The sequence below is a fragment of the Trichomycterus rosablanca genome, chromosome 3, assembly GCF_030014385.1.
Source record: "Trichomycterus rosablanca isolate fTriRos1 chromosome 3, fTriRos1.hap1, whole genome shotgun sequence".
Classification (NCBI taxonomy): domain Eukaryota; kingdom Metazoa; phylum Chordata; class Actinopteri; order Siluriformes; family Trichomycteridae; genus Trichomycterus; species Trichomycterus rosablanca.
This window is the reverse complement of record NC_085990.1, coordinates 40,248,438-40,274,621: the sequence shown is the minus strand read 5'-3', so window position 1 is coordinate 40,274,621 and position 26,184 is coordinate 40,248,438. Positions and strand designations below refer to the sequence as shown.

At 39.3% G+C, this 26,184-nt stretch overlaps 3 protein-coding genes across 3 annotated transcripts in view; all 3 read left to right on the top strand.

Moving 5' to 3' along the window:
• The first annotated feature begins 876 nt into the window (after positions 1–876).
• On the top strand, positions 877–14,517 carry elovl4a (ELOVL fatty acid elongase 4a). The gene is made up of 7 exons (XM_062991301.1): positions 877–1,078; positions 6,092–6,183; positions 8,739–8,926; positions 10,222–10,302; positions 11,208–11,379; positions 12,021–12,148; positions 13,228–14,517. Exons 2-7 carry the CDS (start codon positions 6,117–6,119, stop codon positions 13,537–13,539), a joined length of 948 nt encoding a protein of 315 aa, XP_062847371.1. The 5' UTR covers positions 877–1,078; positions 6,092–6,116; the 3' UTR covers positions 13,540–14,517.
• Positions 14,518–17,577: 3,060 nt separating this feature from the next.
• LOC134309886 (microtubule cross-linking factor 3) lies at positions 17,578–25,611 on the top strand. Its single transcript, XM_062991300.1, has 7 exons — positions 17,578–17,649; positions 18,461–19,218; positions 19,334–19,558; positions 22,193–22,351; positions 22,464–22,532; positions 23,588–24,775; positions 25,486–25,611. Exons 2-7 carry the CDS (start codon positions 18,505–18,507, stop codon positions 25,594–25,596), a joined length of 2,466 nt encoding a protein of 821 aa, XP_062847370.1. The 5' UTR covers positions 17,578–17,649; positions 18,461–18,504; the 3' UTR covers positions 25,597–25,611.
• The window catches only part of mtcl3a (MTCL family member 3a), a 19,088-nt gene continuing 18,514 nt past the window's right edge, over positions 25,611–26,184 (top strand). The window contains exon 1 of the mRNA XM_062991299.1: positions 25,611–25,822. Coding sequence (XP_062847369.1) covers positions 25,679–25,822 — 144 coding nt within the window. The 5' untranslated portion in view covers positions 25,611–25,678. The remainder of the gene's footprint in view (positions 25,823–26,184) is intronic.

Here is a 26,184-nt window from a genome sequence, read left to right as displayed (position 1 = left end):
TTGCTTATTATAATATTTTCCTTTATGTGGCATTTTATTGTATTAATCATGTATATTAACTGTATTTTTATTTTTTCCAAAAATACGTTGTATTGCAATTTCTGGTGTAACTGTTAGATAGATAGATAGATAGATAGATAGATAGATAGATAGATAGATAGATAGATAGATAGATAGATAGATAGATAGACAGACAGACAGACAGACAGACAGACAGACAGACAGACAGACAGATACTTTATTGATCCTATGCAGGAAATGTCTTTGTTACAACAGCTCACATCAAACTGACACTGTATAAAAACAAGCTAAAAAATTCATAGTAATATCTACATACATGTAAACATTAGACGTTGGTGTATGCATAGCATACAGTAATAGTGGGTATTTTTTTTAAATAAATTATTATGAATTATTGAATCAGTGTATGACTAAAGGTACTCTGTGGAAACAGTGGCGTGAAGTATATTATAATATAATATAATATAACATAACGTAATATAATATAATATATTGTATTTAATAAAAACGCACAAATAAAAAAGTACATAATTCAAAAACATAGTAAAACATAATAATTCGTATTATTGTTATTAATCGTATTAATAATATATATTTTATAGATGACTAAAAATCACACCTAGCTTCTGGCACTTATATCTATAATGAACTGCTATTAGATTACGACTTTTTGCACAATAAATGGTTTGATGTGACTTGATCTCTGGGCTTAAGGTTGTTACGTTTCTAACAATAGTAAGGCCTGAGATTCGGGTTGCTGTAGCTGTTCCAGGATCAGTCTGTTCTAATCATCTGGCTCTTAAATTCAACCTAAGCGCATGCGCACTACGTGTCTCCCTCTTTGTAGAGGAGCGAGCAGAGAGCAGCAGGCGCAAACGCGTTGATGCAAATATCCACGAAGGATGCGCTGTTCATGCTCACGGGATTAATGATGCTCGTTTAAGTAATCTGACTTTTTAATTCGGGATTTCCGACTGTCCGATCGCCTATCAAACGGATCGTTTGTGTTGTGACCTTGTGCTGAATGTCATTAGGAAAGGATTTTAAAGCCGCTACGGTAAGGAGAAGATAATAGATCACATTTTCAGATTACTGTGTTCTGGATCTACATAGGGAATCTACATGGCAATACATGCAAGGTTCAGGAATAATGCAGGATAGGCCTAGTGTGTAGTTAGAATTAATAGATTAGATCGACGTTTAGGCTCATCTTGCATCCACGCAGACGAAATTCGGACAATATCATTTTCGAATGATCTTAGCCTGGACCTCATAACATCACAGCTGGATCTAGTGTGTAATCCGCCAGTGTTGTGTTGTGCCACTATGTTCCCTGCATGTATAATCTGCAGCATGAGCAGGTGCTCCTCCTCATCGCCATTTGGTGCTGCTGCTGATCATGATGGAGGGTGGAACGCAGGACACTCCTCTGAATCAAAGAAAAGCCCATTTATAAATAGGAATGCTACTGATAATCTATCAGTGATCTAATTTGTTAAATAGACTGAGAATAATTGCTCTAATACGCTTATTTATACAGTATGCTGTTTCGGATGTTGCAGGAATAATGGGACATACAAAAGCCTGACGCCTATCAGGATTACAAAATGGCTTTTCCTCTTCATGGTTTCAGTGGCCACCCCTTAAACCGCATCCTGCAGTACTGATCTATCCATAAATCAGAAGTAGAATTGACAGTAGTGTAGCTTAATTTCACATATATACTGCTGCACTATTTATTATAGGTGTTATCATTGCAGTTTCACACAATTATCTGCTAAACACGTGTCACCACTATTGCTTTTGTCCTGGAAACCAAATCAGTCTGGTGCATCAGATCAGCCATTAAATATAATAAAATGAATCAATGTTATTTAAACAAAGAACAACTAAACCTTAGCAAATGACTAATAGACTGATTTGGCCGATACACCTCTTTTTCCTTACGTTTAGAGCCTATGCATGGGAGGAATACACCCATTAAGGGTGCCAGTTCATTCCAAGGCACCATTTACTCATTCACACATGTTTGAGAGATGGGAGTACACCAAGTACTCGAAGGAATCATATTCAGACTTGAAAAGTACAAGCGAGCCGCTCAGGTGGTGCATCGGTAAAGTACGCTAGCTCACCAGAATTGGGGTTTCGAATACATCGTATCGAATCTCAGCTCTGCCTCTCTGACTAGGCTGGGCGGCAGTATGAACAAAGATTGGCTGTTGTTCAGGGTTAGAGGGTAAGAAAGTCGGATCATAGGTCCTCATAACTGGTGCGACTGCGGCACCTGCTGGCTGACTGATGGCGCCTGCACAGGGCTGAGGAATAATGCCGATGGGGGTGTGGCCCTCCGTACACAGTGCTTGTCAAGTATATGAACTCATTTACATTTTCAGCATTTAGCAGATGCTTTTATCCAAAGCGATTTACAGTACTGTGACAGTATACAGTCTAAGCAATTGAGGGTTAAGGGCCTTGCTCAAGGGCCCAACAGTGGCAACCAGGCAGTGGTGGGGTTTGAACCTTCAGATTACTAGTCCAGTACCTTAACCGCTAGGCTACACTGTCACTGAGCGGCTCGCTTGTTCTTGACTCGTGCAGGTGAAAAATGCACTGTCTGTACTGACTGTACGTACCGGAGGGGGCGCATGTCAGTTGAGAGGTGTCCTCAGTCAGCGGTGAGGGGTCGAATCAGTATAGAGGACGCATTCAGGGTAATTGGACATGACTAGACTGGGGGAGAAAAATTGGGAGAAAAAAAAGGGGGGAAAAAATATATAAGTACAAGCGAAGCTCCCAACCTACAGAAACTGAAGGCTAGGATGTCTAGATGTCATGCTGCTGTTTGACACCCACTTTACTATCATTATGGAATAGGAGAGGATCTTTTTGGGATTGTAGTAGTTTGTCAGGACCAGTGACACTGATGCTTTGCATCAATGAAATGGTGATCAAATGTTGACCAAATGGTTGATTGTCTAAAAGAGCCACATAGTTAAGGATTGTAGTATGCTTCAATGCCTAGCATGAGCATTATTAACAAGACTTTAGTTGGGTTGGTGATGGCCATGGTAATCCTGTTCAGCCACATTGATTAAATTGTTACGCTGACCATTAAAATAAAATAGAACAGCTTTTGGGTGGAGCAGTGTTCTATTATGCTATCCCACTCTCACTGCAGAGAGTGCTCATCCATCTTACCCTTTAGAGAGCTAAGGCTCTTGAGTTCAATGTCAGTGGTGCTACTGACCTGAGTGTCTAACAGGCCTAATTGGCTGTGCCATTGGGAGGTACGTTTGACAGTTCTACCTTGTTGCAGCTGCAGAACCTCTGCTGCCTGGTTAAGGTGCCTACTCTAATGATGGATGATTCATTGAGGGCATAGCAGGCACGCAGGAAGCTGTTTTAAGTAGGGGGCTGCCAACTGAATCAAAAAATGTGACGCAAGACAATTCAAATGACGCACACACACACAAACACTCACTCAAACCCACCTAAACATGCACAGGGGGACTAAGATAAGTAGCTTAAACAAGCAAAATAGCTGCTAAATAGCTACCAGCAAAAATATGAACTATATCGTAGCTGCTGTCACAGGTGGTGAATAATTGAACCCCCACTGCATGGCAGCAGTGTTAGTAGTAATCATGTCCTACCTGCATTTTGGCATTCTGCTGTCATAAAGCCTTCAAAGGGATGCTGTACAGTGTCGGAAATCTGGCAACCCTTGATTTATTTTAAGCGCAAATGTCCTACTGTTTGAATAATATGTCAATTCAAGCAATTAAGAGTTAAAGGTCTTGCTCAGAGGTCCAACAGTGGCAACTTGGCTGTGGTGAGACTTAAACCGGCAGCCTTCTGATGACTAGACCAGCACTTCAACAGCTGAGCTATCGCTGCCCCATTTTCATGCTTACCACTGCTTTATCCTGGTCAGGGCTGTGGCAGGTCCACTTTCTTGGGAGTCACTGGGCACACAATGCAGTAACACAAACATCTATTTCAAGGCCTCATGAAGCAGAAGGAACACAGCTAAACGGGCAAGCTGGAGGGCTGTGTCTCAATCCACACACAAAAACATTATACAGTATGATCAAAACAGTAGCCTCGCCATTGGCATAATGTAATTTAGTGTACAGGATGTTATTTGGGAGAAAGCAGCTCTCCCCAATTAATGTCTGGCTCTCCTCACAAACGTGGGGGTGGTGCAAGAGCAGAGGAATTGTATTTAAGAATTGTAAATGACTAGATTGAAAGAATTGGGAGAAGGTACTGGTCAACATGCGGATAGCTGGGCTACCATCTTAGCCTAGAAAAGTTCATTCCACCACCTAGGTTTCAATAAGGGGAATGATGACCATAGGTCTTCTTTAATTTCTGAGTGGTGGGTCAATTCAAGCCATACTAGTGTGCTTTACCAAGTGCTTTTAGGGTGTTCTGGGTTTTAAATCTGCTGCTGGTTCTCCAGAGATTTCAAAAAATTGCATGATGGTCGCCAGCTTAGAGTGAGTGCTAGCATGCGCCATCTGTTACACATGAAGCCAGCCACTGCATCTTTTAAAACTGCTGCTAATGCAGCGTCATAAGAGCTTGACATATCCTTGTATTTTAAATACTGACAGAACTGTTTTGCTTTGTGGCTACACTATTGGCAAGCTTGGTCACCAAGTCATTTTTATATACAGTGTGTCACATCATTTTCACGCATCATTAAGCCTCAGCGATGCTAAAGCAGTGAGTCATGAATTTGCACTACACTCTTGATATGTGCGTTTTTGGCTCTTGGCAATATTGTAGGCTAATACAGATCATATCTGAACTGACATGATGTATAGATCCTTTAGGGCAGGGGTGTCAAACTCATTTTCACCGAGGGCCACATCAGCATTATGGTGGCCCTCAAAGGGCCGATTGTAACGTATCCTGCTGTGATTGCAGTCACATTGCTGTTTTTCTTGGAGGCTGAATTCTGCATTTATATTGTTCTACTTTACCACAGACACAGTCTCATAACACAATAGACGCACCGGTTTCTCTTCCTGAAGCACAAACTTGTTTTCACTTTCATTAAATTTCCTCCTCATGCTTAATTTTCTTAATTATCTTCTTGTACATTTTAGGATCATGTGTAAATATGTGTAACATCATCTACTGGCAGACTGTGTCACTTTGCAGGTCACAAAATCAGCCTGCATTTTGAAAGACGCAGTTTGTTTAGGATTTTACAGTGTATTTTTAAGACAATCATTCTGCCCTCACTAATAGTTTATCCCCCTTTCTCAGCTAGACAGACAGACAGACAGACAGACATCTCCCTTCAGAATACAGTCGGTTTATTTGCTCCCCAGCTGTGTGATACACTGTGTGCATCAAAATGAAGTAAAAATACAAACAATAAAAACAATAAAGAACCTAATACAGTAAAAGCACACAGCTGTAGTCAAGTGTTACATCTGGTACAAATATGAGATTTAACCAAACGTAAAATAACGAGTTAAAATTGTGTGTAAAGATACTAATTGCTATAGTAACGTAACAACAGTATTTAATTACGGTAAATTTGTAACTAAAACGCTGTGATATACTCACTAAACATTTACAAACAACTGAGAATATAAACGCCACTACAGTACTTACAGACGATGCTTGGGTATTATATTGCAATATAATTATTTGTATTTATTTATTATTGTTTACGTTACTGACTACGCTACCCCGCGTTCTTTTGCCGTTAAAGTCACATGGCTTCTTAGCGAAGGTTAAAGTTAGTTGCCATGACTACAATGTCACGTTGTCTCTTAAAGGCGCAGGAGCGCATTAAATTATAAGCGCGTCTCTGTAACGACTCGAACCATCACAACAATCATACAGTCGTTTAAGCTCTCGCGGGCCGGATCTGGCCCGCGGGCCGTGAGTTTGACACCCCTGCTTTAGGGCTAGATATAATCTTTCTTCATCTGATTGTTTTCAAGTTTTGTGCTACCATACAGTCGTGTGTAGTTATTTGAGTGTGGTTTTACTTCTGCACTTCTGTGTTTATTTGAATTATTAAACATTATGTTTTCCACTAAAGGACAACTAGGACCTAAGGTGCAGCGATGGATATTGTAACACATCTAATCAACAACACTATTGAATTCTACAAATGGAGCCTTACTATTGCAGGTACGTGCCTGATTTTTACAGTTCTATAACATGATGGATGGACAGTAGATGTGATATGCTGTATCCTTGGGAATATGGATATCTGGGTTTGACTAATACAGTGGTACCTTGAAACTCAACGTCAATTGGTTCTGGGAGTGGCGTTGAGTTTAAAAGGCATTGAGTTTTAAATTAAGGTATTTTCTCCCATAAGGATGTTTGGGAAACCTGTTAATGCGTTCCGTGTTCCCGTGGAAATACATATATTTTAGACACTTATACACTGAATAATACAAGTATAATATAAAAAACACTGAAATACAATTGAAAACAATTAAAAATAAATAAAAACAATAAAACCTTTACTTATATTTCTTAATTGTTTCCTTATGCTTCTTAATCATGGAGATGCTTGATATTGGACTACTGTGTTCCTTAGCGAGCTCAGTACATAATTCACATGAGAAGTGACAAAACCGCTTTTGTGCTGACTGTGCCGTTGTTCCCTATGGAGTGTGCACAAAGCTTAACGTGACTTACTGTACTAAAACAACAAGAATTTTCTTAGTGGAGAGAACTTATGAGCAGTAATAATTAAAAGAGGTTTAGTGTTACTTTGTCGTTTTTTAAAAACATTGTCACTAGGGATGTCCCGATCACGTTTTTTTGTTCCCGATACCGATCCCGATTATTAATTTTGATCCCGATCCGATACCGATTCTCAAACCGATACTTGTATTTTCTAGATATTGTCTAGATAAGAACTAGATAATACTGTTCACACAGTGCACACTTCAAGTACATTACAATTATTCAAATTAATCCAGTGTATATGTTTAACAACTAAATAGCTCTGCAGTGCTGAAGGGAAAAATGCTGCATCCAAGCTATTGCTTAATGTTTTTGTATTTTTACAAAATCAATCAAAATGAGTGAGATAATTAGTTTTACTTTAAACTTTACATTCAAAGAAAAAAAATGTTTAATGCAGTGATACACTAAAAATGAACAGAAATCTGTGTAGCAGCTTAACTTGAATATAAGAAAAAAAGTTACTTAAAAGCATTACAGTAAAACCTGAATACCAAAATAAAATGGAAAGGCTCTTTTTTTATGAAGGAAAGCCAGTTCTTAAAGTGCTTGTATTGTGACAATGGTTTGATGGACGTTTGTACACGAAGTGAGTGTGTTTTGACCCTTTAGGCCTTCCATAGAACATGAAATAGCGTGCTTGACTCAACTGTCGGCTATTCGGTACCGTAACAGAAGAAGTTAATAAAGTGTTCTGCTCCCGACAATATGTGAATATACCGTGCATTTATTTCTTTATTAAACGAGTGCAAACCGGTGTGATCCTTAACTCACACACACTCTCACACATGAACGCAGCTCTGCTCCCACCGCCTCGTGAAACGCTCACACTGCAGACGTTACACTTCACTGTTGGACTTGTTTTACATTTCAATTTAAAGTATTTCCACACAGCGGACATGCTGACGTAACACAAAAGATCGGGATTAAGATCGGGTTTAGTAAAGCCGATTCCGATCAATTAAAAAAATGCCTTGATCGGCCCCGATCCCGATCTTTGAGATCGGATCGGGACATCCCTAATTGTCACATCAAGCATCAAGTTTTACACTCAGAAAAGCTGATTCTCACAATTTCTCAGAACCCTGAGTTATAACGCAAGTTTAAAGGTGAATCAGGAGAAAAATCCAGCTAAACACAGATACATGTGGATGCTTTCAGACTGGATTTGACAGTTATTTTACACAAATGCAGATTCGTCTCATATGTGCACTTTGATGATGTTTTACTGCACCGCTCAAGCCAGGTGCTGAACAAAGCAGCTGGTTATTGTTAATTTAAAATTAAATAAATATTTTTTAGAAAAAAGAAACTGAACATGTTGAGTTTAAGAGAATTGTTGAGTTTAAGGGTACAAATTCCTCGATGAAGGGCGTTGAGTTTAGGGGATGTTAAGTTACAAGGTACCACTGTACTGTGTTTTCTATTAGGTTGGCAAGTGCAGTGCTAAAATACAGAAAACAATTTTAATCAACTCAATGACAACAATTACGTTTTAGATTTCACATATATTCCACATAGCACCTCTCTGCTAAGTGAAGATTTGCATAATATAAAAGCTCTTCCAATGATAAATGTTATAAATGAGATATTATACCTGATATGTTGATTGATGGTCATTATTTTGTGCTATCGCCCTAAAATATCAGAAGCACCATTGCCACATGTAATGCTTATTAGTGGTTGATTGCACTTTTGAAAGCAGTAATCATATGCAGTGCACTGTGTAACCGTTTGGATTACAGTCTCCTAATCTGGATCACACATAGAATACATTACACATAAAAAGGAGTGAGGTGCATCATCTGTTCAAGAACATGATTTGCAAGCAGGCAAATCCAAATGATGAACATTATGTGTAGTGCGTGAAATAACGTAAATGCAATCCAATCAAAAATATCTCTATCAGCTCACACTGCTATAATCATTGCTGTTCAGGGAAACATAATGAGTCCCACTTCTTGTTGCTTTTGTCCTGGTTTCAGACAAGCGTGTGGAGAAATGGCCACTGATGGGCTCTCCACTTCCCACACTGGCAATCAGCTCCTCATACCTGCTGTTTCTCTGGCTGGGGCCAAAGTTTATGCGGAACAGGGAGCCCTTCCAGCTCAGAAAGACTCTTATTGTCTACAACTTCAGCATGGTCATTCTTAACTTCTTCATATTTAAAGAGGTGGGTCACGATAAGATACTGTAGAGCAGAAGCATAAATAGTTAGAATACAGTTGGGTGACGAAAGGCTAGAGAATAAGTACACATACTTTTAGATAGATAGATAGATAGATAGATAGATAGATAGATAGATAGATAGATAGATAGATAGATAGATAGATAGATAGATAGATAGATAGACAGACAGACAGGGAGATAGACAGATGAATAGATAGATAGATAGATAGATAGATAGATAGATAGATAGATAGATAGATAGATAGATAGATAGGCAGACAGACAGACAGACAGACAGACAGACAGGTAGATAGACAGGTAGATAGACAGGTAGATAGACAGATAGATAGATAGATAGATAGATAGATAGATAGATAGATAGATAGATAGATAGATAGATAGATAGATAGATAGATAGGCAGGCAGGCAGGCAGGCAGATAGACAGACAGACAGACAGACAGACAGATAGATAGATAGATAGATAGATAGATAGATAGATAGATAGATAGATAGATAGATAGATACTTTATTGATTCTGAAGAAAAGACATACACACTATGTTCTGTGGTGTGTATTAAAATTGAGAAGGGGGCGCTCAGGTGGTGCAGCGGCAAACAAGCTAGCAAACCAGAGCTGACATTTTGAACTCATTGGTTTGAAACTCGGTTCTGCCATCCGGCAGGCTGGGCGCCTACATGAACAACAGTTGACTGTTCTTCATAGAGGGTGGGAGCCGGATAGGGACCTCATAACTGATGCAATTACGACCACTGCTTTCTGATTGATGGCGCCCGCACTGAGTCAAGGAATAATGCATTGATCAGGGTGTGGCGTACACAAAGCTGATCTGCCTATGAACTCGCCTCGTGCAAATGAAAAGATGCAGTCGGCTACTGCACAGTGTCGGAGGGGGCGTGTGGCAGTCTTACTCTCCTCAATCAGGGCCAGTAATGGCATCGGTAGAGAGGAAGCATAATGCAATTGAGTAATTGGATACGCTAAACGTTGGGAGAAAAAGGGGAGAAAATGCATAAACAAAAAATATGAAATTGAGAAGGGTCAGTTGACCTTCGGTTTGTCAATTAAGGATAAGATACAAGTGTATTACACTTGTTGGCACTATTTACTGTCACTTATCTGTATATTGTGCTACAAATAAAACCTGCCATACTAGGAAGGAAATTAGCATCTGTCAGCATTATATGTTGGTTTTTAAGCACTACCGAATCATTTTCTATGACTTGATCTGCCTTTTTCTCATCTGTTGCATCTTTTCATGGGTCTGTTTTCCACTTCAGCTCTTCCTTGCAGCACGGGCAGCAAACTACAGCTACCTCTGTCAGCCAGTGGACTACTCTGATGACCCTAATGAAGTCAGGGTGAGTATCTTTTCTTGAGAGGAGTTCCTCTTAGGACTGAACACGACTACACCTGATCGTGAAAAATTAATCACAATGTTATTACTCAGCAATATGATCCATCCCTTTAATCTAGCCAAGAAGTGTGTTCACCTGTGGGGGTGTAAGGAGCTCAATTTGTATGTCAGTGCTATAAGGGCAGAAGATTACCCATATGCCATGGGTTATGATGGTAATTAGAGCAAATTCTGTAAGATTATTACATAAATGTTAAGACCTGATGCGTTATTATATGACTAAGCAAGAAACAAATGTATAGAATGACACAGTGCTGACACTGGAAACTGTGGGTAATAAAAAATTAACTGAGGACATGAATAAAATGAAGATTTTATCTAAGTACTCTGGTTTTCTTGCCAAAACATACAAGTTGGTGCATTGGCCTCTCTAAATAGGTGTAAATAAGTATGAATAAGTGACCAATATGCTGGTTTCTTGTCTGTGGTGTGTTTTAAGCTCCATACTCACCACAACCCTGATCACAATAAATGGTTTATAGTGGTTTGTATAATGAATAAATGGGACACTCCAATAATAGACCTCTAATAAGGTCTACACGCTAACCCACCACTGTTGAGATCGGGGTTCAGAGGTGCTATCAGCCAGCCGAGCGTCAACACAGACAGGATTGGCTAAGTCTGAGGGAGGTGTTATATCGAATTCCATACTGATATGGCGCCCTGTCCAAGGTATTCATGTCATGCGCCCTGTATTTCTCTGTGAATCTGGATCTGCCACACCCCTGAGCAGTATAAAGCAGATGATGAAAATAAAAAATGAATGAATGAATGATTATAAAACAGCTTCTACACAGTGCAACAGGCTTTTGCTTGTTACTGTTTAATGCTAATGTTTTTCCTAAACAGGTGGCAGCTGCTCTATGGTGGTACTTTGTCTCGAAGGGGGTAGAGTACCTGGACACAGTGTTTTTCATCCTGCGTAAGAAGTTCAACCATGTGAGCTTTTTGCACGTTTACCACCACTGCACCATGTTCACTCTGTGGTGGATTGGCATCAAGTGGGTAGCAGGTGGACAGTGTAAGTATTCAGTATTCCTGACCGTGAGAAATTGCAATGCTGTACTACTATTAAAAGAGTAAAACCTAGTACAACTATTATGAATCCAAAGATAAACAGATTTAAATCTTCCTTTTTTGAGAGAAAGACAGTGCTTCAACAAAGTATTAGTTTAAGGGTGTGCATATTTATGCAACCACATTACTGTAAGTCTTCATTTTTATCCCCCCCTAAAAAATCTGCTTGTTTTTCAACTGAATTTATTTACATTAAATAGGGGAAATTATTTATCTTAACATTCATTTAAACAAATGGCTGAACCTGCAACATGTTCCTAGTTTAGTGACTTGAACTAAACTGACTAAACCATTGTGGTTTCTTAGACTGTGTAATTACTCATTATTTATTCTATAAAATGTTACATGTATAAATATGTAACTACAACATAGGCTTATATGCAAAAAAGAATTTTATTGTACTGTACATGTGTGTATGTATATATGACAAATAAAGGCGACCTTCTTATTATTATTATTATTGGAATAACGATTAGTTAACCACATATTCTGCAGCCTAGTAGTGATCTAATTATAGTATCTATTATTATGTTTATTATATTGTTCTGTATATCTGTGTTAATCAAATGTGTTTCTCTCTTGCAGCATTTTTTGGTGCTCATATGAATGCAGCCATCCATGTTCTTATGTATCTTTATTATGGACTGGCTGCCTGTGGGCCAAAGTTCCAGAAGTACCTGTGGTGGAAGAAGTACCTGACAATTATACAAATGGTATTTTGATAGTTACATTATTAAGGACTGGTTTAGGTCATTTCTGAATGTCTTGTAGTAGTACGTCATTGTAGTTTTAATCTTTAATCTTGTCATTTTACAAGACCGTTTCCAGGGCGGCACGGTGGCTAAGTGGGTAGCACTGTCGCCTCACAGCAAGAAGGTCCTGGGTTCGATCCCCAGGTGGGGCAGTCCGGGTCCTTTCTCTGTGGAGTTTACATGTTCTCCCCGTGTCCGCGTGGGTTTCCTCCGGGTGCTCCGTTTTCCTCCCACAGTCCAAAGACATGCAAGTGAGGTAAATTGGAGAAACTAAATTGTCCGTGACTGTGTTCGATGTAACCTTGTGAACTGATGAACCTTGTGTAGTGAGTGGCTACCTTTCCTGTCATGGATATGGCTGAGGTGTAAAACATGACGTTAAAATCCTAATAAACAATGACAGTATCTGACAGTACCTGTCAGAGATGCGGCGGATGGTTTGTATTCCAGACAACTGTGCCTCCATTATTTATTTATATGGATTTAAATGGAAAATAAATGACATGGAATGAAAATTAAAGAGCATTTGCACTAAATACTGTTTCGACCAATCATGACTGTGCAGATGCCCACCTGTCGAAAGCACTGTTGACATTCTAACCCTGAATCCCTGGATCTCAGAGGAAGTGGCCTATTGTACTTTTATTGCTGTACCACCTGAGCGCCCACAAAAACATTCAATAAAATTATATTTAGGTATAAATTGATGTCATACATAACAGCTGAATAGTGAGTGCTAGCTTTTAATATCAAGACCATGATAATAATATATCTGGCAACCTTACAGATGTACTCTGCATACAGTTAATTTGGTATTTCTGAATGAGTTGCTCTCTTCATGTATATGCATTAAAACTTTTTTCCACTTCAGTTATCATTTCTGAATATAACCCTAAAAAAGCTTAAGTACTATTAAAACTGCATATTTGTTGAATTGATTTAGTCTAAGTGTACATTTTAGAGTCAACTTTTAAGCTTTTAATGAATTAAATCCAAAGAGTTTGTTTGCAGTAAATTTACAAGTATGGTTTTTTTCTCAGATCCAGTTCCATGTCACCATTGGACACACCGCACTGTCACTTTACACTGACTGTCCATTCCCTACATGGATGCACTGGTGCCTGATTGGTTATGCCTTTACCTTTATTGTCCTTTTTGGAAACTTCTACTACCAGACTTATCGTCGCCAGCCCCGCCGTGAAGGTCAGTCCAAACCAGGCAAGGCGTTGTCCAATGGAACTCCTAATGGCATGCTGGCCGTCAAGAATGGAGCGACTGGCAAGATGTCGGAGAAGCCTGTGGTAGCAGAAAATGGAAGGAGGAAGAGGAGGAGCCGGGCAAAACGTGATTAGAGCAGATAGGCGATAATTGACAAACAAAATTATGCAGATTGAAAATGTGTGAAGTAAATGGGACATTGGTAGGGAAACAGTAATGAATGATTGAGTAAGGCATGTCTGGACGAAGTGCTGAGGTTAACAGCCCTGTATCGGGGTCGCTGTGAAATGAAATATTCGTAACGAACAAATTGTGATCCAAATCTTTACAGCTGAGTGTCTTGTATGCTTTAGCAAAGCTGTAAAGAAAATAAGATACTCATGATCAACAGGACCTGAGCTCTCTTATCAAAGCAGAATTATTTCAACAATGCTTTTTTATTATAGTCATTTTCTGCCTGTGTGTGTCTCCATTTAATGTCCCTGTACTTACAATCTTAAAAGTTTTTAAACCAGTTTCAGTGTATGTTTACATTCAATCACACACATACTTCAGTCAAAAACATGACTGGTTTGTTCATCCAGTTCAAGCTTTTAAAATGCTCTAAGTTCAAACTAAACTGCTTTTTCTAGTGGTACACAAGAATGGAAAAAAATACATGCATTACTATGTTTAAAAGCAAATTTTATCTTTATGTATTTATTCTTTTTTGTTTTTTGTTTTTTGAAGGCCTATTACATCCATTTTTACACAATTTTATTTTTTATTTATTATCAGCTGTATTATGTGAAACTTTGCTTTTCTAAAACTGTATTTTTCATAAACCTAAAACAGGAAAACATTTGACCCGAAAATAGCACAGCTTCTTAAAACATACTTTAAATATGTGCTGCTGTGATGACTGATATACAGTATAAGAGCCACATGCAACCATGAAAACCTTCTAAGGCCTGCCTTTTCCATTGTACATCAACAAAGTCTTACCTTGCTCGATATTTCTTTTAAATACACAAAAAGCTATGCTTTTGTGTTTGTAAACATTTGTTTTTTATGTTGTATATGCTGTGCAATTTTGTACATTGTGCTTTTAAAAATAAAATTGGTATGATGAAGTGACATTTCTTACTTCAACTGACTTTGTGTATTGCATTCATAATAGAGTATAGCAAAGAGCACATAGACAATAGTAGGTTAGTGGGTTACTAACTGAAAGTTTGTGGGGTCAAATCCCAGTTCTACCATGCAACCACTGTTGGGCCCTTGAGCAAGGCCTCTCGGCTCCAGGGGCACCGTACAATGACTGACCCTGTGCTCTGACCTCAGCTTTTAAAGTAGCTGGAATATGCAGAAGAAACATTTCATTGTACTGTACACTTGTATGTGTGTATATGACAAATAAAGGCGTTCCATCTGCCCTAGACAGATTAATGGCAAAAATAATTGAAACCATTAAAAACTCTTTTAAGCTGGGTTAAATTGGCTTTGCATCCCATGTCATACAACTGTATATAAAAAGATGAATAAGCTAGAGATTCTGAATTCAATAATGCAGATCAGCTATCTTTTTTATTATTAGAAATACACTAGCCAGATGCCACCCCCTACTGCTTTAGACAGTGTTAATTCAGTCAAATTTCATGGCTTGTATTCATGGTTAATATGACAGCCTTCTAAGCTGCATTGATTGCCAAATATCATGTTAAACATCCTAGTTTGTTTGCTTTATACAGCTTAAAATACGTGTGCTTTTAAGGTGTTAACAGTTTTGTGGAACCACGTTTAAGACTGGAATTGGTTTTCTTGATTTGGGTGAATTCCAGTTTGAACCACTTTGTCCTCTACTATCCATATTAGTAAAACATAAAGATTAGGTTCATATATAAGTGGTACAGTTAGTACAGCATTCAGACTTCTTTATAACATAATATATTTTAGTGCTTGCATTATTATATGAACCTGACATAATGTGTTACTTTTTATTCTTCAGTTTTCAGAAAGGTTCCAAAATGTACATTTGATTGCTGTTGGTGACATATTTTGCACCTTTAGAATGTATGTTTCACTTAGGGAAAATACATGTACATTTAAAATACATTGTCACACAGACAATTGCTGTGATCAGGTGTCATACACACACAATAATCATGCATAGTATTAGATACATGGCTATTTACATGTTGCTACAATGTTAAACATTGTCATTTACAGACTATATAAAATACTGTTTGGTACAATTTGGTCATATAGTGATATATTCATTTTCTTTTATCCCCAAGATCTTTCCCTCAGCTTATAACATCTAATATTCCCTCATGTAGTATCTAATTCATAATCCCTTTTTAAAGCACTGCCAGAAGGTAACCACAAACCAACAGTCCAGCTGCTTCATGTTCCATAGTACCGCCCATCCCCTTTCTCTCCATCAATCACAGACAACCAGGGTCTCTGTGGACCAATCAGCACCCACCTTCTTTCTCCCCCTTTTTCTCATCAGCACAGCAGAATGGACAAAGGTTCCCATGGTAACTGTACACAACTCTTCCTCCCCCATCTGCTCATGTGGAAGCCATCTTATGGTGCCTCACCATGCTGCACTACTTACTGCTTAGCATTGCTGCTTTATTTTTTATATGATATATGCTTTTTATTGATGATTTGAATGTACAGCATTGGAGGCTTTTGTTCAGGGATGCTGTAAAATTGGGGATGGTTAAGGAGTCCTGAGTAGACTGGTGAAAAAAAAAAAGTATGAGATAAAAGAGTGTCCAGGGCAGGGGACCCAGTATATTAACTGAGTGGTTAGTGGATGCAAACCACATTTCCAAAAAAATCTAATAGGTCGGTGTGGTTTTAGCAACATCTAATAGGTATAGAAAATTACAGAAAAGAAGGCATGCAGCCAAAGAATCCCCATGGGATTGTAGCTTCATTTAAACTTTTCAACACATTTCTGCCTTGTTTATCTCATGTGATCAACATCAATGCATGAACTGTTTGAAGGTAACTTTACAGATTGGATTTCTTTGACCAAACAGCCATACAGACTTTATATGATAATGCACAATGTCAGACAATGGATACATTGTGTAAAGCACACAATTACTGGACTCAGTTGACATAAGTGAAAACATGATGTCTGCAGTAAATAATCAGGCTACTCTGTACTGTCTGGCAGTGTAACAGACAATTCGGAATATTTTTTTCAGAAGAATGTGCCTGCCTGAATGCTTAGTGTCAGCGTGTCAGTGTTTGATGGAGGAGGGGTGGTGGTGCTCGGGGTCTGATTTTGATGGTTTTGGCTGGGCCCCAGGTTGCCAGTAAAGAGGAAAATGTTAAAGAATCATTTACTGGTAGTAGTGAAATTCATTCATTTAAAGTCATTTTCCTGCTTCAGCATGATAACCTCCATGCACAAAGTAATGAAGTGGCTTGCTAAATTTGGTGTGAAAGAACTTGACTTGAAATCGAAATGCTGACTGCAAACCAGCAGTGTACACTATATTAGAGTCCAACCTCATGTTCACTAATGCTTCTGTAAATGAATTGATTCGAATCCGTCAGGTTTCAGATTCTAGCAGACAACATTCTTATAAGAGTGAAGGCTGGTTTGATCACAAAGAAAACGATATCTATTTTATGCACGTTGTATCGAGTTTGTGTAATATTTGTAATATTCATCGGTATTTGACAGTGGTAGCCTAGTGGGTAGAGCTTTGGGCCATCGATCGGAAGATTGTCGGTTCAAATCCAGACTCTGCCTTGCAGCCACTATTGGGCCCTTAAGCAAGGCCCTTAACCCTGTCTGCTCCAGGGGCTGACCCTACGCTCTGACCTCCGGTTTTACAAAAACAAGCCGGGATATGCAAAATAAGAATTTCATTGTACTGTACACCTGTATATGTGCTGTATATATGACTAATAAAGGCATTCTTCTTGAGGCAGCCTTGTAATCATATATAATCACGGATCAAGGGTGCCTGAACAACTGTTCCATTTTGCTTTTACAGGTGACATATTTTGGATCTAATTCTACTCTAATCTATTGTATTCGTAATAAACCAAGTATGATCCATATTTAACGTATCAGTGAATGAATCCAGGGAAATGTAATTCGACTCAGGGTGAAGACCCCGCCCTGTGGTGACGTCATAGCTCATCTCTTTCCGGAGGATGTTGGCTGGTGGTCCTGCAGCTCCGGATGCTGAGCCATTTATCAGTGCAGGACAAAAAGGGATGCTGACACGGTAAGAGCTATGTACTGAAACTCATTTATCTAAAAGTGGTTTATTCTACTATAAGTATGAGACTACAACAGTTTAGGATGGGGTTTATGTATATTAGTTATTTAAGAATCACCTTGGAAAGGTGAGGTTATAAATAATGTGCTTGACGTTATATATACTCAGATAGATCGAACCACTAAGTGAATACAACATTCGACTATTTAACAAGAAAAACTTTACAAACACCTGATGACTAGGGTCTTCTAAATTTCTACATTCTCCATCAACTCCAGTGATGGATGCATTCCTGATCTAGTGCATGTGTGGTCATTCTATTTATATAATGCATTATTTAATTTAAGTCTTGAGTCACTCGATGAAAGGGAAGAATGGAAACTAGTCTAGGAGCAACACATGGCTGAATATGTGTTTGCTAATGAAAATCGAATGATGCTGTATTGTGTATAACCAGCTCACGTTCTAGACTGAAGTCTTTATGGATAGACTATGCGTTGAAACGATGTCTGAATGAATGTCAACGTCAGTTTATTCAAATCCACTGACATTAAATTAGCTAAATAAATACAAAATAAATAAACAAGTTTCGTACAATGTTCAAACTTAATCGTAATTCAATAAAGGATAGATATAAAGAACAGATCAGTAGGTTATGTGTCTAGTCTTGTGCATTAAGCTTTATATAGGGCAGGCAAAGCCAACCAACAGGTCTACATTGTCTATGTTTAAATCTCGGCGTCTGTTAAAGATCATTGCATTAAAGAGATTGCATTTTTAGACAACTCTAATGTCCTCCTGTTTTGGGCCGGCTAAGGGTAATGGACGATGGGCGACGTCTGATCCCACACGAACGCCGTCATGAATCCTGCCACAAGCGGCGCTGCCGACCCGCGTCAGTCAGACAATAGTACCGTGAAGCAGCAGCAGCAGCAGCAGCAGCGGGCGCCCTCACCGGCCAGATTTAAAGACGCCACACCGAAAACGCCCTCGAAAGGCGGCTCCGCTAAAGCCGGTTCAGGAAAACAGGGCGGTAAGAACAGCAGAAGCAGCTCTCCTGTAGCCGCGGGCGCCGGTAAGGACCGACAGCCGTCGAAAGGTGCGGCCGCTGTCCACCCCAGCGGTGCTGAAAGCCCGACAACGAGACGGGCCGACAAGACTAGGAAAATCGAGGAGCGCCATAGCTCGACCGAAGACGCCGACGATCCTCCTTTAATAAGCGATCGTGTTGTCTCAGATCAGCCCAGCTCTTCTAAATCCTCCCAGAGCAAAGCGAAGAACCAGAAAGTAAAAGACGGGGGTGTGGGCGTCGGTAAACCAGCATCTAATAACAACACCTCGGTGGGATGCGGACCAGGTTTCTGGAGAGAAGGTTGTTTACAGTCTGAGCTGATCCAGTTTCACATGAACAAGAGCTTGAAGAAAGAAGGAGGCATGCACGCCAAAAAAGCGAGTTCCCCCGTCACCGGGATGGACATCTCCCCCGAATCGCCCAGTAGGCCTACCGAATCTCAAGTCGAACGTGATCTACGGGATGAAATCGAAATGCTCAGTGATGAAAACGACAACCTGAAGGTAAACCCGTTAAACACAAGCCAATCCCAATACACACTAATAAATAATGAGGCATAAAAAATGACCCCCCTTTTTTGGGCGCACGCTGAGGTTGTGATTGTGTTTGTTTTGTTAGCATGAGATAGAGGAGATGAGGGCGGAGATGGATGAGATGAGAGACACTTTCTATGAGGAGGACGCATGCCAGCTGCAGGACATGCGGCGCGAACTGGTCAGAGCCAATAAGAACTGCAGGATCCTACAGTACCGCGTGCGCAAGGCGGAGAGGAAGCGTCTGAGATACGCAGAGACTGGAGAGATCGACAATGAGCTACTGCGCAGTCTGGAACAAGACCTAAAGGTACAGTGGAAACAGTGATTTAAAACGGCAACTGATGCGTAATAACAGGACATACACAAATTATATATTCAATTATTATATATACCTGTTATTATGCATCCATTGTAGATATAAAGCACAATAATAATAATAATAATAATAATAATAATAATAATAATAATAATATAACAAATTTATAGTAAGTCATGCTGAATTTTTTTCTTTCCATTATAAACAACCATAATTGCTTAAAGTTTTGCTGTGTATTTACTGTGTACATCTTTTGAAAGATCTGAAAATACATGTTTATTCTATTAAAACAAATAACAAATGTGTCTGTTTCCCTTTAAGTTTAAGGTGGCAACTTAATGTGGCTACATAAGCATCATTGAATATGAGATATATATATATATATAGGGACAGTGGTAGCCTAAGATGCAGTATGTAATGTAAACATTAATGATATTCAGTTATTAGAAAGAAATACTTTAATTTTTAATTACACAATTATTAAAAATAGGGACAGTGGTAGCCTAGTTGGTAGAGCTTTGGGCTATCAACCGGAAGACTGGGGGTTCAAATCCAGGCTCTGCTATGCAGCCACTGTTGGGTCCTTGAGCAAGGCCCTTAACCCTGTCTGGTCCAGGTGCGCCGTACGATGGCTGACCCTGCGCTCTGGCCCCAACTTCCAAACAAGCTGGGATATGCGAAGAAAGAATTTTATTGTACTGTATATGTACTGTATATATGACGAATAAAGTACATCTTCTATCTTCTTCTAGATAGATAGATAGATAGATAGATAGATAGATAGATAGAATAGGGCGGGGCAATATGAAAACATACAGCATCTGATAAGCATGTGACTTTTGGTAAATGTTTGGCTCTACTGTTTATACAGTAAAATCTATAGATCATTAAAGCTGGACTGTATACACTCATAAACAGTGCTGATTCTTGCTGATCAGTGGTACATACAGAATACAGCTTTTTACATTTAAATTTTCAGCATTTAGCAGACTTTTTATCCAAAGCGAATCTAAGCAATTAAGGGTCAAGGGCCTTGCTCAAGTGGCAACCTAGCAGTGGTGGGGCTTGAACCGGCAACCTTCTGATTACCAGTCCAGTACCTTAACCACTAGGCTACAGCTGCCTAGTACAGCTTTTTACTATTTTCTTGTATGTCAGAAAAGGTGAGATTGTATTTAAACAGGACTAGCTAAATGTTTTAAAATGTAAAGATGCACACACAAAAACATCACAGATATGTGACTCAAGGCAGGGATTAAACATGGGTCCTGGTGGGCCATGTTGCTGTGTGGCACTTACATATTTGGCTGTCCTGTCAGGAAGCTAAAAATTTCTTTGGTTGGGTCTTCCAGCATGACAGTTCAAAACAGAAATTCAAAACAGAAATAAATCTCAACAAAAACAATGACAAAATCAATTTTAGTAAATCAATTTAAGTCAATCAACTTAAGTCAATAAAACATATAGTGTAAGCTAATAGGGAAACACCACAAAAATGATCTAGAAGTCTTAAACATTATGAGAGATCTTGTATTGAAGAGTGTGCTCAGATTTCTTGCTCTGTATTTTGCAATCTTATCAAGTATTATCGAAGATGACGCTTAAATGTGCCAATTGTATTTTTATCATTTCCTTTAATGGATTTAATTCATATACTTCCAGTTGTAAAAGTTTACATTTTATTCTGAATGGCCTATTAAGAATCATAACAAAACTGTCATTATTGATTGTTTGCTAAAGCAAAATCCAGTTATTTGACTCTTAGGGGCCACCAGAGCGGATCATTTGTCCTCATATTTGATTTGGCTTTGTTTTTATGCAAGAAGCCCCTCCTGACGCAACCCTCCTATTTATTCGGGCTTAAGGCCAGCACTAAGGGTGCACTGATATGTCATTCATGGCTAGATTTACACAACACCATGTGCTTTCTGTATTTGTGAGCCCAGACCGGGATTTGAACTGGAACTCTGGATTTCAACCGGCACAGTTGTGACCAGCAGCATAGCTCTTGCCATTGCACCACACAAGCTCACTTAATCTGCAAGTGGGAGAAATCAGAAACAAATCCTGTATCTGCACCTGCACTCCACATTACAAAACTTTAAATGTGCAAACCTAGATAAGCCACAGGCATTTGGAATGTCAAAATGTGCTGTGGACTGATAAAGCAAAAATGGAGGTCTTTGACCATAATCATCAAAGACATATTGAAAGAAAAAAAGTACTGCTATTAATAAAATGACCAGCCTGCCAACTTAGACATGTGTTTAAATCTAATATGCTTATAAAGACATTGCACGTGGAAGTGATTTTACTAAATATAAGCAAGTTTTAGAAGCAAATGTGACATGGTTGGTCAAGAAACTAAAGGTTAAAACTATTAACACTACAAAGCTTTGAAAATAGCCCTTACACGTCCCTGCCTTATTACCCAAAAAGTCTGTGGCTACATGCAAAATGGCCCAATATCTTAAAACCTGAGGCATTCATATAAATAACAACAACAGTCAGACTGAGCTGGCATTAAAAAAACATCTGCAAGCTGTGATATCTGATAGTATTACTAAGTATTTGCATAGTAGGGTGTCTAAACTATACTTAACATCATGCCTTTTTTGTTTCCAGGTTGCAAAGGATGTGTCAGTGAGACTGCACAATGAACTAGAAAATGTGGAGGAGAAAAGAACCAAGACTGAGGAAGAGAATGAGAGACTCAGGCAGCAGCTGATTGAGGTGGACACAACTAAGCAAGCTTTACAAATCGAGCTGGATAAAGCTAAGGAGGTGTGTGCATTAACATGTTAAACTCTTTTAAAACTAATTTAATTTGTGATCATTATTTATATAATATATCCATGCTTAATATCTCTGATCATATATTGTGTCTATTTATCAGGCATCCTTAAAACGAAGAGGAAAAGATACACAGAAATCAGAAAAAAAGGCACCACATACCCCAACAGAGGTAAACAAAAACCAAACAATATCACTCCTATTCTGCTGTTCCTGGAATCTGTAGCCCTGCTTGTGAATGTTTTCCCTTAAATGTTATGACATTTTAGGCACAGATAGTCAGAGGACGTAATCTTGAACCTTAATCTTGAGCCAGTCTTGTATTGATAATAATAATAATAATGGTCTTACCGTATGATTCATTTAGCTGCCGTTGTTAGGGGTCGGCACATTTGATTGGGCACAGATTTTCCTGATGCAGCCCTCCTGTTTATCCATTTACATTTACGGTATTTATGCTTTATCCAAAGCGGCTTACAGCTATGAATACAATTTGAGCAATTGAGGGTTTACAGTGGCACCTTAGAGGTGGTGATGCATGACCACTGAGCTACCACTGCCTTGCAAGAACACCAGTCTTAAAAGGTGCTTTGGGTAGGATTTAAATGTACAGCAATTCATTCAATCATTGTCTGTTTTATCACTGCTTTATTCTGGTCAGAGTCGCGGTGAGTCTGATTAATTGGGTGAACACAAATACACACTCACAATTTAAGTAGCTCTAACTGGCCTAACACGGACACACAGACACAAGGAGAACATGCAAACTCCACTTAGGAAGGATCCTGGCCACCCAGGTGGGAAATAGAACCTAGGCCCTTCTTGCTGTGAAGTGCTAATCTCACCCACCGCAATGCTGACCAGGATAAGCAATAGTAAAGCAGACAATAAATACAAGAATGAATGAATATTGTATAATTATTGCAAAATTGTTGCTCATATTCTATATCTGGTATTGAAGTATCAACATTAAATTGTAACTTATTAAATTATTATAAGATAAGATAACACAAAAACAGAAAAATTTAGCATCAGCCTAAGGAAGCTGAGCTGAGCCTCTAATCCTGCTTCAACTCTAGTTGACTTTGCAAGTATAAGACCATGTTAGCCTATTACTATATTAACTTTACATTTAAGGTTTATCAGGTTAATAAATGATATCACTATTTTAAAAATAAAGACAGGCTATCACTGCGTATTTTAAAATGTATTTAATTGTTCCTGCAGGAAGAAAATGATGATCTGAAATGTCAGTTAGCCCTAATTAAAGAAGAAGCTGTACTGATGAGGAAGAAAATGGCAAAGATTGACAAAGAAAAGGACCGTCTGGAGCAGGAACTGCAAAAGTACCGCTCCTTTTACGGTGACGTTGACAGTCCACTTCCCAAGGGTGAGGCTGGTGGTCCCCCCACTACACGCGAGTCCGAGTTAAAGCTTCGTCTTAGGTTAGTGGAAGAAGAGGCCAACATCCTGGGTCGCAAAATCGTGGAGCTGGAAGTGGAGAACCGTGGGCTGAAGGCGGAGCTGGATGACTTGCGAGGGGAAGAACTAGGAGGGGGCGCAGCTGACCCCACTTCGAGGGAGCAAAGTGAGGTGCTTTCTGAAATGCGGCAGCAGCTGCAGCTGGTGGAGGACGAGGCCGAATTGCTACGCCGCAATCTGGCTGACATGGAGGAGCAGAACAAGAGGGTGACAGTTGAGCTTAACAAACTTAAGTACAAGGCTGGCTCACATGAAGGCTCCCGCCATAGCAGCTCAGCTGTCGATGGCGCTAAAGCTGAGGCCATGCAGGAGGAGCTGAAAGCTGCCAGGCTACAGATCAATGAGCTGAGTGGGAAGGTGATGCAGCTGCAGTATGAGAACCGTATACTGCTGTCCAACATGCAGCGCTATGACCTGGCTTCACATCTGGGCATACGACCCAGCCCTCGTGACAGTGATGCCGAAAGCGATGGTGGTCGCAGAGAGAGCGATGATGACTCATTGCGTCTCCCACCACATCGCAAACGTGAGGGTCCCATCGGTGGAGAGAGCGACTCGGAGGAGGTGCGCAATATACGATGCCTTACCCCAACTCGCTCTCTATATTCCCCCGAGGGGCGTTTTTTATCCCAAAGCCTTAAAGACCGTCAGCAGATGATTGATATTCGTATGGAGGCCGAGCGTCTGAGCAGGACCATCGACAGACTAATTGCTGACACGAGCACCATCATTGCAGAAGCTCGAGTCTATGTGACAAATGGCGAGCTGTTTGGCCGGATGGATGATGATGATGACGGTAGCCGAATACGTGAGCATGAGCTTCTGTACCGCATTAATGCCCAGATGAAAACCTTCAGGAAGGATCTTCAAAGTTTTATTGACCGTTTAGATGTCCCGAAACCAGAGGATCAGGAAAATGAAGAACCCCTCTCTGTAAGTCAAACAAAACACAAAGCAAAAATGATGTGGTGTGAATATGTCCCCTTTCATTTCTACATGGCCAAAAGTAAATGGACGCCAAATCATGAGTTTGTTGGTCATCCTGTTTTAATACTATGGTCATTAATATGGAGTTGCCAACTCCCTTTGCATCTACAACAGCTTCTACTCTTTATGGGCAGCTGTGTTGGACAAAACGGTCTGGCTTACAGCCACCATACCAATTGATCCCAAAGGTGTTCAGTAAGGTTAGGGTAAGAAGTTTGTACAAGCTACTGGATGATACAATAATACAATATCAAACTTGTTAAACCATGTCTTTATGGTCCTTGCTTTATGCACAGTCATGATGGATCAGGAGCAAGCAAGTTGGAAGCATAGAATTTATTTTACGTAAATCATTTTATTCAGCAATTATTAAGAGGTGTCCACACACTATTGGCTAAATAGTCTACTTAATATCACACTCTGTGCTCATTATTCTTTGTTCTTGTAATCTTTGGAACCTTAAATGCACCGAATCAGAGTATTGGGTCTTAAAATGATTTGTCACATGTTATTGTTTCCGTTATTAATAATCATGTTTAAACAATGTGGTTATTAACTGAAAATACATTCAGAAATTATTTAATAATTGTAAAAATGCTGAATCTTCTAACTTTTCTCGCACTTTTTGTCTTCCTTTTTCATAACCATTCACCCAGATGTTTCAGCCAATCATTTTGCTTATCCTCATTCTTGTTTTATTCTCCTCCCTATCATATGCTACTATATTTAAACTGGTCTTTCTTTTTACTCTTTTCTTTGTTTTATAAATCCCCTACATTTTTCCTTTGCAGCCATATTGTTTTGTTTTGTTCTGTTTTGCTTTGTTTCCCTTTTCGATTGATTTTAGACATGTCATTAAGGTTATACAAGGTACAGGAGGAGATGCACCATCTTACACATGGACTACAGTTACTCAACCAAACAAAACATGCTTTCAGCCTACAACGAACAACGCAAATCAACTTCACATCTTTACTCCAGGCTACTTGTGTGGTAAGTACAGATAGTCAGGTAACAGCAGCATAACCATATAAATCATATAGACATTTGTTAAGAGCCTTATTTACTGTTCACTTGAAACGAAAAAGGATAAAAATGTTATCTGAGTTACTTTCGCAAAACTCATCTTTAGAGACCTACATTTAATCAAAAAAGAGTACAATATACATTCACTGAAGTAACTTGCACATTTGTGAAGGCACCCTAAGGAGTACATTTGCCCTTAGGACCAACAAATGCTGACGTATGAATGACGTAAGATTATCCCAGCTTGTTACTGCAAGATGATGCCAAGCCACATTCTGCATGTGTTATAACAGCATGGCTTTGTAGTAAGAGAATGCAGCTGCTAGATT